Raw genomic sequence first — 14,140 nt, 5'->3', positions numbered from 1 at the left:
AGGTGTCATGTTTACAGATATATTGCTCTATTAAGTTTGTCAGATTTTGCACTGAGTAAGATGTAATCTCTTTGAAGTTTTCATTTAATATGTCCTAGCTTGGCTTAGTATGTCATATTAAATTACAGACATTGTCACAGAATGACAGATAAGGTCCCCTGACCTGTCTCAGATTCAACAGAGAAATATGGTTGTCCCTGGAGAATGCTGTAGACAACTTTAGCACTGTTCCCATATGTAGGATCATCGGCATCAGTTGCGGTGACTTGCACAACAAAGGTACCTGCAATGATAAATTAGATAAAAATCCACTGGTTTTTTTCACGGCCAAGACAGTTTATGATGTAGAAAAAGCATAGTTCAATTTCAGGTCAAACTTGTGGCAAAAAGTTAGTTAGGGATATTCTTATTTTGTAGAAGTTTCTCTCTTCATAAAGGACATAGATACAAAACCAAAATGATAGTTGGCTTATTCTCAGTTCATTAAAATACACAGTTATTGATTGGATATGTAGACTCTTTACCATATTTCTTATGAAGAAATCAGAAATGCACCCTTCCCCAGATATTGAAAGCATTCAGAATTTGAATCTAGGTCAAGAATGTACTTTTGCAAATTTACTCATGCCTGTAAGGTGTTTGTTATAGGAATGTAAATCTGTTTTTTCATGTGTCTTCTAGAGAAAGAAATGGTATTGAATCCCAGGCAAAGTGTTAACAAACATAAAAAATGAGCTTAGGTTTTGGCATTTAAAACAGATTTGTGAATAAAGTATTCACTTCACATATTAAAATGTGAATATTATGTTCTCTTTTCACCAGATCAGGTTTCATCCACGTGACAAGTCCCATGAATGAGAGGAGAGAGTATGCCCCAAAGTCTTTATTTTCACATTGCTTGAGCTTTATTTTAAACTTATTCTTGATTATGATTAATTAATGCTTCTCTCCCTGGATATTATTTCAGATTAGAAATACGCTTCTTGTAGTTTAACCATCCATCGCTGTCTGACAAAGAAATCAAAATGACCTCCCTAAGAATCAGAGACAAAGAATGAAAGCCTGTCAACTTCACTGGAAAAGAGGCAATCTTAAATCATATTTCAAAGAAGTTATTTTCTTTTATTGATTGATTCTTACAGATTGATACTTTTTAAGTCAATAGAAAGATTTCAATGAACTTCAGTGGACTTTGGAGCTTTTTTCTTTTGCATGAAAAGAGCAACAAAGGTCATAGGAAGTAAATGGCATATCTTAGAATCAGTGACAGGTTGACTTGGGTGACAGTTTTCATTCCTGAAGTGTTTAAAACCACTTCTGCACCTGCCCTTTTCCATTTTTTTACCCTCCTGAATTAAAGAAGGGTTGCTGAACAGACCTAGGGGTGGTATGGACACACTTAGGTGACCATGGATTTCCATATTATTACACTACTACTAAATCAGGTTAACAAAGTATGTTAAACTCTTTCAGATGTCATGTAACACAGCTTAGCTCAGCTCACTTTCACTGTGAGCTAAACTAGATTGTATTAACTTGCATTTTTTTGTGGTACAACAGAGGGAGTGTGTTTCTCTCAGCTGACACCTCTGATTCCAGCAAACTTTTGTCACCATTCTCCTGGATTTAGATTTTTTTTTTTTTTAATGGCTGAGTTGCTTTTACTCCAGACTCAATCAGCAGATGTCTGTATTCAATGCCTGTAAACTCTGGGCCCTTCATTAAGTTCATAGAAAGAACCCAGACCAGACACCGAAATCAATTATTAGTTAGCACCTACCAACATCTGACATTTCGGGAATGCTGGCATTGTAAACGTCCTTTGTAAACATTGGCTCATTGTCATTGATATCATGGATCTTAATGATGAACTCAGATTCTGGTTCCACTGGTCTTCCAGTCCTCCTGTTTATAGCCTGGGCACGGAGTATGTATACAGGCTTTTCTTCCCTGTCTAGTCTCTTTGTGGCCTGGATGTCACCAGTGTTTTCATTGATAATGAAGAGGTCTCCTGCTCCATCTCCAGAAAGTATGTACTTAAGTGATCCATCTCCTTTATCCTGGTCTGAATGCAGCTGGTGGTGAAATGGGAATAAAAAAAAAAAAAAAAAAGGAAAATAAATTATTGAGACACAATTTTAGATACTTTAACTGATACTATGATACATGCTTTACTATTAGTAATACCCAGCCAAAAGGCTATACACTGCTTTTGGGAAATGAGGTGATACCACAGAGAAGCAGTGAATTGCTAGTTGTGTCTTCATGTTGGAATTGAAATGTCTGCAATATTGTAAGAAATTGCCTGAAAAAAACCATGAACTGAAGCTGCAGATCACTTTCCCAAGCTAAGCATACATCAGTCAGGTCTAAATGCTAGTAGCTTAGGTGGAATCCTAGGAATAGGTAGGACAGTGAGATCTTACAGTGGAAAAACATTGTATTCAGGAATTGCAGTAAGAAAAGAATTAAAAAGTGGCCAGGTCAGCCACTTCTTGAATTTAAGTTTTGGATGCTCTGCTCTTACATCCCATGGACATTATATAAAATACCACACAGTGCACAACATAATAACATACTAAATACATACAAAAATAGCAGATAAATACATGTATTCGCAGATGTGGCAAATTAAGAGCAGAGGCAGGCAGGCATACTAGACCATTCCAGCACTGGCAATGAGGAGATCAGTTGCCTTATCCAAAGGGACATGGACCAAGCTGAAACATGGTGGGGGCAGGGGAAAGAAAAGAATGATGGTAATTAGCATACAAAGCATGAGCTGCCCAAATAATCACCTTTTTTTCCCAGCAGATTTCTGTGTCTCTTGAAATGCTGCTTAGCTCACACACAAGGTATGACTGATTAAATCATACTCTCATGGCTATTTCTTTGGTATAGGCTTATTTATCTATCCTGGCCTTAAAAACAAGGCTAATCAACTACAATTTATTTTGTTGTTACATTAGAGAAAATAAAAATTTAAAATATGAAACTTAAAGACATTGAAATGGCTTTTAATGTCAGGACATAGGCGACAAAATTAATGGAAAAAGTGACTCTATTAGGTAGCAGATTCTGGGAAATTGGTGATTTCATAGAAATGACATGTTTATAAGTCAGGAGAGCTGGACTTTCTCAACGAGGTCTTTGCTTCCCTTTTCCTGTGTATAAGCTAGAAAAAAATTACCTAGTTGACTATCAGGCAAAGTACTTAGCATTGCTGGATGGCTGATGGTTTGTAGAAGAGAAACATTTATAGGTTGAAAGAAAATAGAAAATCTTGCCGTAGACTTTACCAATGCTTGGCTATCCCCATCCATGCTGGAAGGGCAGCTTTCAGCATGACCTTCTGGTCAATGTTTTGGCCTTCCTCCAACTTTCTGCCCAGATCAGTGCTATGCTGGCAGCCTACTGACAACCCACTTGATGGCACAGTGCTCCACTATATGTGCTTATGTGTATGGTCCCTACAGAAAGCATGCTCCATGCAACAAGTGTACCTTCAAGGGCAAAACTTTGTCACCACACATTCCAAAAGTGTACAATAATACAAAATAACAGAACTGTAGCATGTTTAATCATTAGCAGGTGTGCTGAGGCACTCTTCTTATTTTTCTCCTTCAGAGAGAATATGGACATTCCATGTAATTTTGCACAGAGCCCTTTCACTTGATAATAAGAATACCAATAAGTAGCTTTTATGCAGCATTTTCATAAGCAGATTTCAAAACCCTTCACAAAAGTAGTCAATACCATTTGCTCTGTTTTTTGGGTAACAAACTTGAAGTTTCTCAGAAGGGTACTCTTGGAACCTGGAATAGAGTTCAGGTCTCCTGAGTCCCATTCAGTTGGACAATACACTCAGCAATAGGGCCAAGGGAATGATATGATTTACTAGATATAACTACAGCCTCTGACAAATATCTGTTAAACCTGCCTTTTAAGAAATTAGACTAGAAGTCTACCGTGGAAAGTGATTTCAGTAGGATATTTGAGTATAAACTTCCTCAAAGGCAACCTGCAACAGAAGAGGCATGAAAAGACTTCTGTTTTTGAAACTCAAAATTCAACTTTTGTTTGCCTTGAAAGCATCTTTAGCTTCTTCTGTATCATATTGGGACAAAAACTGCTCTCGGTAGCAGACTACCATTAATTCATATGAATCATGGAATAGTGCTGTTGTGAGACTTGTTATAGGCTGAATTCCCAAACTTTTTTTTATCATCATCATTTTAATTAAACCTCGTTTCAGTGAACAAGGTAGCAAAAAAAGGTCAAGCTAGAAAAGGTGTTGGAACCACTGGGAATTGTCTTCTATAATATTGTTTACCCAACCCAGACCACCTAAAGAGCTGAAAATGGAAACTTGTGGTTTTTTTTCAAGTCCATAGTTTATGAAATTTCCACTCCTCCTCCACAATTAATCCACCTGTGTAAGATCAACTGTGACTTTGGATATCAAGCCAAAGTACATCTCGTGTAATGACTCATCAGTATTGAGAATGAAGTGATCTTCATCAAAGGTTCAATCTCTAGCCCTTCAGCAAAAGCAATAACTTTTGTAAACAAACATTCCCTCTGACAAGATCCTTTCCAGCTTCAATACCTTTAGTTTTACAGCTTTCCTAAGAGAAGACAGTGTTCAGTTGGCCAGACTGCCTGTGGATTATGTACTGTGAGAGCGAGACCTGGGGGAGGTCATGTCCTACGTATTGGTGTATATTACATAGAGCTAAGGCTGGCTGAGTGCCTGCTCTTCAAATCAACATTGAACTTACAGTGAGTGTGTCATCATGTGTGGCCTCAAGAACTTGGTTCACAAAGGGTCTCAAAAGGTATGATTACAGTCTGTTTTATTTCAGTAAACTAGGATAGTTTTCTAACTGCTTGTCATCAGGGATTTTGTTGGATAGGCCTGTATCACAACATCAGCATCAACTGCTTTATAGCTGGGCCAAAATAGTTTGGATTTTGTTCCCTTCATTTCAGAAAAAAAAAATGTTTTTATATATCAGAAAAAGCAAGCAGACCTCTAGAGAAGTTTCTCACAGATGATAAATTTGTAACATTCACTTGTATGGAAAATATCCAAAAAACTGATTTATTATTTTACTTTATGTTATCTGTCCTTGACTGTGTGCCTGGTAGAAAAGTTTTATCCAGGTAAAGACAATAATCTATTTTATTTTTTCTTCAGTGTCAGTTTATCTTGGAAGCAATAGTTTATCTGTGTGACCTATATGAAGGGGGAAATTGCTACTGTAACCAAATTAAAAAAATATAAGTTGGGTATAAAATTAAAGGAGAAATAAATGGTGCAAGCTGAGGCCAAAAGAAGGGCCTGGATGTGATATTCACTTAAAAATACAGTTGATGGTTCTGTATATAAACCTTAACACCATTGTTAGGCTATGAAGATGAAATGTGTAATAATACCCACCCCCGCTTTCCTTTTAAGTCAAAGTTATTTTTCACTACTCAGACACCTCACAGGCAGATGAAGTTTGCTTTGATGAGATATGAGCATAAAGTATACTGCAGATGCTTTTAGCAGGACCTATCCTAGCCAATGCAAGATATTATAGCTTCACTCTGTGTGCTAACCCATGTTGCAAAAGAGTGTCTATTATCCTCTGCATAAAGTTGGTCAGATAAATGGGCCATGGCAGATAGTCATGGGATAGAATAAAGCATCTTGGGACACAGTGCTCATGCCATCTGGGCTGTATCATATTATTATTCCTCAAGACAATATTACTTCAGACAAAGGTTTTTAGGACTCTACGTAAAGGTAGATTTTTTTTATTTCCATAGGAACTCAGTGGTGACTGAACTGAGCAATACCCCAAAGGTAAGCAAAATTGTGAGGAAGTAAGTCTATGTAATAAAAAGTAAATGCATCAGCAATTGTGCTGTATTAATATTACAGTAAATTGATTCATTCAGAATCTAATCTGGACACTTCTGTGAAATTGTCCATCAATCACTGGCTAAGGCTGAGGATGAATGACAAATTAAAGATTTTACTATGCCCTAGGCATACTTTTACTCATTTTATTTTAATACCACTGTTAAGTGAACCATCTGGTTTGCCTTTAATGACCTACAGTCAGATAAAACTCTCCAGCCTCTGTCTTTCTTCTGCCCCTCCTAAATGTCCTGGCCCAAAACATTCAAATACAGCTGCCTGAAAACAGGGTACGCTTCATGCATCCAGGAAGAGGTGTTTAAAGTGCATGCAGGACTGCAGCATTAGCTGCCTGTATTTGGCATTCTGCTTGTTGTCACATACATAACTACTTTAAATGGAGAGTTCTTGTTTCTATTTTCAAATTAGCCACCATCTGGAATAGCATCCTTCTCCTCAGTGTCTCTAGCAGAGTCCCCCAAAAGTGCCAAGGGCAGTGTCAATGGGGTGTCTTTAGCATGATGAAAAGGCAAGTGAAACCTCTGCTCAAAGTATTTGTATAGTGAGCATTTTTTTTTTAACTCCAAAGTGAATATATTGACACCACTTTTGTTCATCTCCAATAGATAGTATTGCTTCATTTTTAAAACAATGCTCTAGGAAAATTTTACCAGGGCTTTAAAATTTGACTTGGACCCATGTTACACACACAGGAATTACTTCAGCAAAGCATGTGGGAAGAATTTAAGGGCGTCTTTTATGTGTTTTTGCAATAAGACTATAAACTGATATGGCGTGAAATCAGCAGATCCAATTGGCATTAAGTTGTACAACTCATTACTGCCTGTCTCTGGTATTATGAAGCCAAGAGCTATACTCCAAAATGTCGGTAGTACTTCCAAAAGAAGCAGCGTGAGTGTGTTTGAACAGAGGTGAGGGATGGCGGCTCCCCAGGTGGGGGATGGCAGGGCCTGGCAGGTGGGGGGAGCCCCAGGGATCTGACATGGGGTCCTGGGCCGTGGGCAGGTGGGGTGAGCCTCATGGGTGGGCAGGGACAGTCAGGGCTGGCAGTGCCTCAGGGTCCTTTTCTAACCATACTAAATTCACCTTGATATGAAACTGTATGAAACAGCAATACCAAAACTATATAATGAAAGTGAGATCCCATATATTTAAATAGGTTATGGCTAAGCACTAACTGTTTTGTGTGTTTAGATGGAATACGTTAAAGAGAAACTGCTTTCAAGCACACGTATTTGTAACAAGGTTGCACTGAAAATGTACTTTTATAGCTGTGGTAATTAAATTCCAAAAATTTTAAATTGCAGACTGTGGATATTCTCCAGAATGAAATAACATTGCTCCTCTACCTCACTCTATAACACTTATTTAAACAGCATAGTTAATCTCATTTATGAAGTGGCTTTAGGTTATGCAAGATGGCTGTAAATTGCAGTTTAGCTCCCACTAATGTCATATTGCTAGTTATGATACCTGCCAATTTTGTGGGTAAGATGGTTTTCTATCCATCCTACAGACCAGGTTCTGTTTTCTGTTGTGAATGTAACACCCTACTTGCTGAATTTCAGAGCAGTTACTGAATCTCTGTAAAGACCAAAGTCAATTGACCTTGGGGTGTACACACTGAATGATCAACCTACAATTATCCACGAATAAACTGCCTGTTGAGTCTTATTATTTGTTTGTATTTATAACAGGAATTTCACATTCTGGACTTGCTGTGGTCACATTTTTTGTCTCCTAACACAATAATGAAATAGAGACCAATTATTAAAATAGTAAGTAGGCAGTTGGTAGGTAGCTAACAAAGAGAATCATGGGTTTACTCTTGGCAGATTTCATATCACATGATCTCGCTCCAAATTGAACAGATCCAAACAGCAGAGTTCTGTCTAGTAATGAACAAATTCAACTACATATATTGCTTGAGGTTATGCAGTGCAATGCTACAGCATTCAGAAAATCTGAAGCACTCAAAATGAGACTGCTAATACTATAATACTACACACAGTTTCTATTTCAGAATAATAATAACTTTGCAGTCTTCCCTGTCTCTTCTGGTGCTCCGTATACCTCCCTATAGCATCAACCAACCTCCTCGGTTAATATCATAATCAACACCATCAATATCATCAAATAATCAGCACCAAAGTTTTTATTCCACTTGGTGACTCTGGTTTTTTGCACATTAGGTAATAAGTATCTATGTATATTTTGCTGAAGTCTAATTATAGACTTCTCCCTAATCCACAAAAAATACCCCCAAACCACTATATGTGTGTTCCATATACTTACATATACACACACGATATCATGTATCATCAGGTAAACACCTACACAGATAGTTCATTTCAAGCCATAAAAGATCCTTTCTTCTAAACAGGCATCCCACAAGATCTACAGCAAGATGCAGCATCACCAGAAACGACAGATTTCCTATGGACATGTGTGCCATGTTCTTATGGCCTCAATTACGCTAGGCTCTGGTTCCTTCCAAGCTCTCTATCTGACTCACCCCTAAGGGAAAGCCTCCTGCTCTCCCTTAGCTCACTGCATGGTATTTTATACTTCCTGCTCCAGCCCATGTCTTCAAAACCTCTTCAAAAACTGCAGAATGCTGCTACTTCTTGTGTTCCCTAAATACTGGCTGGAGAAGAAATAGCATGGGCTGTGGTTTGTGGAGGCTTATATATGTATTTATGGAACAGCCATCTGACCAGAGAGTAAAGGCACAATGTAGATTTATTTGCCTTATGCAGCTACTCTTCCCCCAAACTGTATATGAGATCAATGTTTTTGATACCTTTACTCGCCTATAAAATGTAATTGAAAGTGGTTAATTGACTTACACATTATTTAGAGGAGGCTAATGGGGGGAGAAAGAGGCTAAAGTGCTGAAGCTAGTTTTCTGCTCAGGTCAGATATCTGGAAAATTATGTCAAGACTTAGGTACCTACCCTTATGGACCACCATTTCCAAAATGTAGCTTAAATTTCTGTTAGAAATGGCAAGATAGATGTTAAAAAAGAATTTGGAGGACAGTGGGAGAAAGACGGAGTCTTTGTTGTTCATCACTTTCTTGACCTTACAGATGTCACTGTTTATAGAATACTTAATTAACTATAAGTGACTAGTTTACTACAGTAAGTATAGTTACTATACTACAGCTAATACAGTAAACCTGAATACTGCTCTGTGTGACTGATTCCTGAGTGTTTCAGTTTGTTAGTGAAGTTTTAACTTGCTTCCTTCCCACTACGCCTAGTGAAGAAAAAGGTGCAACAGGTACACAGTTCCTACTTGAAGAAATGGCCCCTCTGGTGTATAGAAAGGATCTTGTTTCCCAGATTAGATGTGCTGTTCTTGTGCCAGCATTGTTTTTCTGTTTTAAGAACTGCATCCCACGTATATACATTCTTCCTCATCCAACATTTATAGATAATAATTCCATATGCTCTCATTAGTTTTCTTTGATAGGCTACCAGCCAATATACAGTCTTCGCTTGCAAAATAGGCACTTCTGAGTCCTCAGCTGGAATCCTGTTTACAACCTCAGTCTTTCGTTTTCAAGTCAAGTGGATTCAAAAAGACCCAGTGAAGAGAAGGCTAAATATGAAGGGCTGATGATCCTAGTAATTTTTCTGTAATTGCTGCATTTCGATTGGCCTTCCTTTTGTATGAATGGACACAGGTCTTTGAAGAAAGATATTAATATTTTCCTATCTCTATTAGAAATGAGTACAAACATTTGCTGTTTTCATTGTCGTATCAAACTAGCTTCTTCCTATCATCCCATGACTCACTAAAACACTCAGGTTTTTCTCTTCTTTTGCTGTTTCTAATTTATGACCATTCATTGGGTATTTAGGTTTTTTTTTTTAATAACTCCTATTTCAAGAATTTTTATCCTGTTTCTATTCCTTCCATTTTGAAGAACGTCCTTTTCTTCCTGTAGGATATTCAGGTCAACAACAAAGGATAAGATTCAGTACCGAAATCAGGCATGCAAACATTAAATCTGTAGTAAATTAATGCAATAGAGCGCTGAATAATTACTGAGGTTATTTGAGATTTCTGCATTTTGGGGTGTGGGTTTCTTCGAGTTATTGGAAAATTTATTATATCCTATTTCCGTTGTGCTTCCTTTTTTGGGTTTTGTTTATAAGAGGTTGTATAGCAGAACCAGAAATACTTTAAACCCGTGCTCATTCAGCTGTGGAATCCTATTAATATAACAATACATAACAGACCATGTTTTTATACAAAATTAATATCTGCAACTATTTTTTAAAGAAACTGCACCAGCCCTGATTGCATGGAATCAGGTATATTAAAAGAAAAACTCAGTTAAAAAAAAAAAAAGAAATTAGTAAAGGATACAGGGGTCCAATACTCAGACTACTAAAATGCAAATGGAATAGTTTATTAAGATAACCACCTCAGAGTATGCCAGGGAGAGCATAAAACAATAATGCTCCCTTTTAACCTAAGTACTGGTTCTTAGCTCTAACCCTGAGGTTTTTATGAAAAAAATTCTGTGAGATGCAAAAAAAAAAGAGAAAAAAAATGCTAAAATGGCACCCACCGCAAATGGGAAAAAAAGCTAGATGTCAGATAGAAGTGTTCAGTTACAGGATTATCAACTGCAAAAAAAGATTGTCCTGATAACAAGAACTATAGGAGCAAGAAAAGACCACCTAGAAAAAAACCCCACCAGGGTGATGCTATCTTTCTGTTTCTTGAGAGTATCAAAATGTCAGTGATCTTTCTCATTCACTTTCAAAATAGTGTCATTATTCCCTGTAAATGAATGACACCAAGAGAAGGTAAAAAACAGTTTTGTGCTGCTGAACAACTTCAGGAAATGAATGGACCAAAAAGCACTAAGAACATTTCAAGATTCAGAAGCAACCAGGCACTCCAAAAGCAAACTGAGAATAAAAGACGGTGGCACCTGACTTCAAAATAAACAAATGAAACATAGAAAAGGCAAAATTTAATAAGAGTATAGGGTGCTGTAGTTAAAAAAAAAAAAAAAAAAGAAAACGAAAAAAAGGAGTAAGACATAGAGTATAAAGGACATTAGAATTAGAATTTGTCATTAGACCAGGGACAAGAGGCAAAGTGGAGCCTCTAAGCTCACACCCTCCAGGCAGGCTGGAAGGCTCCTTTCATTCTCTTTTTTCGCGAGGGCTGTATGTGAGGCCGCATGGCTTGAGATAGACAGGGACAGCAGTTTGGCTGATGTTGTGATCCTTGGCTTATGGAATAGGCTGGCCCAACAGTAGCTGGGAACCTGTTGTTCCATTTTAAATGTTTGATGCTAAGAATAAACATCCATACTCTGGTGACTCACACCTTTATTACTCACCCTTCAAAACCACAAATGGGTTTTCTAACCCGAAGTGCAAACATGCAGCCACAGCTAATCAGCTTTGCAAAAAATCAGTTGAAAAGTGTCAATCCTTTCAACATTGCCTAGGGCCTATTGAGTCTTTTCCCTCATGGGTTCCCCAGCTGCTGCTGCTCTTCATTTTGATTAAACAGGGACAATGCCACAAGAACTTTTGTCAGCCACTGCAGTACGTCAAACTAGAAAGGTCCCTTATTCTGTTGGCCCTACTCTCTAGAGGCAACTCGTTATCAGATCTTAATGAATATTTAGCAAAGCCGCAAACTAGGCAAAGGTGTCTTCATGGTCTCCTGAGCTGAGTGCTGCTCAGCTCTTCCAAGGTAATGCAGTTTAATTCGTTCCTCTTCCTATTATCTCTAAGCACAATTATAGCAGGAATTTGCAAAGTTTGCCTTTACAAAGACAAACAGGTCTTTAATTTATAAGGCACAAGAGACTGTGGTGTCAAGTCTGATTTCTATACATACAGGCCCTTGAATTTCATGTTCTTTTATCAAACTTCTCACTTTTTGAACTACTGTATAACAGTACGAAAGATAGCCAATCTTCCTTTTAGACTCTAAGGAACTCAAAACAATTCTGCTTCTGAGCAATAACTGACCTCTCACTAAAAAAAAATAAAAATCCTTGGTTGTAAACTGAATTTTCCGCGTTTTAGTTACTGCAGTTGGTTTTCATTATGGCTTTGTCTGAAAGATTAAAGAGCCCTATCCAGCTAAACTGTAGTGATGGTAACAAAAGAGCATTGTACAGACTTCTGCAGTTACGGTCACAAAAGCGTGGAGATCTGGTTGTTCCCTTAAGGAAGGCCAAGGCAGTTTAAAAAAAACTGTTTTATACTTTTTGGTCCACGTATTTCAGCATCTGTCATTTCTTTGTCATACTGACATAATCCCCTTTTGCCAATGTTTCAAACTGTGTGGTAGCAACAGTACCTGGTAGACATGAGGAATGGGCTTAGTTGAGGCATCAGCATTCACTTACTAAAAACCATAAAGGACTTAGCCCTCCCGAGACTTGTCATAGCCTAGCTCAGGTACATAAAAAACTCTCTTACATGAATATCTAAGCAGAAGATTAGGAGAGATTAGAAGTTATTTTCTTACCTAGTGTATACACTTCAGTGATCAGGAATGAAAATTCAAGCCTTTGAATCCTTGAAAGCCATAAAGAGCTGTACAAATAATTTTGTTTTAGGAGACAGAGTGTCTCATCACTGCAAATTTAGCACCATAACCGAATAGTCAGTCATTGGATTCAAGTGTGAGTATTAAAGAATAAACGGGAAAATTAGTTTAAGGCATCACTGATGATTTCCTTGGTATAAAAAAAATACAAACACAGAGTGAAGCGCATTTAAGTGTGCGTCTCTGAAAAAAAAACACAAGATATGCAAGGGAAAGATAGGCTTGTAGCTGCAAATACAGGACTGGCAGGTTTTAATATTGTCTCTGTCACAGTCTTCCTGTCCAATTTTAGATCACTTTTTGATACTTCTACATTCTCCCTGCAGTAAAATATGGGTCGTTAACAACGTCCAGTTCTGTATGTAAGGATTATAACATGATCTGAGAGCCTTGGGTGTAATTTGTTTCCTATTAGTTTGTGGAAAGACTGAGGATTGTTTAACTGGAGTAAAGATTACAGATACTGTAGCTTTGCCACAGCTTGCGGCGTTTAGAGGGTGGGGGGATGGCCTATTCCTAATCCAGCTGCAGTGCTAGAAAATCTAATGGCTCTCAGGTGTTTCTTATTATCCACCACCTGAAAGTTACTGTTACCACAGCTCAGCCAAGGCATGGGGTAGGTAAGGGAGTTTCTGCATTCTGGGGTTGGCTAGATTACCTCAAATAACATTTCAGGGTATCTTAAAACTTTGTGGTAAAGTGAAAAGGAATATATGTGCTTTCACTTCTACCAGGTGAGCTGTAGGGTTAAGGAAAATTAAATGCCTGACTTGTAATGACTGTCAGTGGGAATACAATGAGTCCCTAAAGGGATGCATGCCTCCCTGGGAAATCTATCCCCTAAACCCTCATTTTTCAATGAGAGTTGTGCGTACAATTCACAAACATCAACTTTCATTTTAGCATTTTTCCAAGACAAAGCAAAATGGTTCCAACGTTTGGATATCCTTGTATATCTAAGAGATAGGTATGTACACAGAAAAAGGTACCTACAGCATAGTTAATGTATCTCCACTGTTTAAGCTTAAAAATTAATATATAAACTATGTCCCATTTTCCTTTTTTGCAAGAAAAAGATACTGAGCCAAAAGGCCTGGATATATATCTAATCTTTTAAAAATTACACAGAAAAAAAAAAAAAAGAGGTTTTTGTGTACCTAGCCATTTTATGGCAGAATACTTTTGTGGGTTTGATCAGAATATTTTCCAGTTAATTTGAAGGTCTTCAGCTGACTATAGTGGGACTTCTGTCCTGTACTGTGTTACTCAATCAAAAAGGAAACTTGCGTAGTAGTAGATGACAACAGGTATTCTACTGAGATGAGAAAATTTTTTTTTTTAAAAGAGTACATTCAACAAACATGCACTTCTATAATTAATAATTGTTTTACTATATATCCCTTAATATCTAAATTATGTAATGTGTATAGTTAGTGAAATCAGTCTGCATTATATGCCCAGCTTTGACTGCCTTTGATTTCTCAGGGAATTTACCCAGGGGCAGTTGTTTACTCTTTATCAGTGGTCAGAATTATCCATTTCATCACTGTGAAAATGTGGGGTTTTTTGGTTTTTTTTTTTGACTCATGAACTTTCAGAAATGCCCTG

At 37.5% G+C, this 14,140-nt stretch overlaps 1 protein-coding gene across 1 annotated transcript in view; it reads right to left on the bottom strand.

Annotated features, from left to right (window-relative positions):
* The window catches only part of CDH6 (cadherin 6), a 105,791-nt gene that overhangs the window by 27,806 nt on the left and 63,845 nt on the right, over positions 1 to 14,140 (bottom strand). Inside the window, exons 3-4 of the mRNA XM_064443430.1 lie at positions 1,781 to 2,075; positions 164 to 283 (exon numbers count right to left, since the gene is read on the bottom strand). Coding sequence (XP_064299500.1) covers positions 164 to 283; positions 1,781 to 2,075 — 415 coding nt within the window. The remainder of the gene's footprint in view (positions 1 to 163; positions 284 to 1,780; positions 2,076 to 14,140) is intronic.

This window comes from Phalacrocorax carbo, chromosome 2 (genome assembly GCF_963921805.1).
Source record: "Phalacrocorax carbo chromosome 2, bPhaCar2.1, whole genome shotgun sequence".
Taxonomy (NCBI): domain Eukaryota; kingdom Metazoa; phylum Chordata; class Aves; order Suliformes; family Phalacrocoracidae; genus Phalacrocorax; species Phalacrocorax carbo.
The sequence above is the reverse complement of the archived record's forward strand: the minus strand, read 5'-3'. Positions and strand labels throughout refer to the sequence as shown.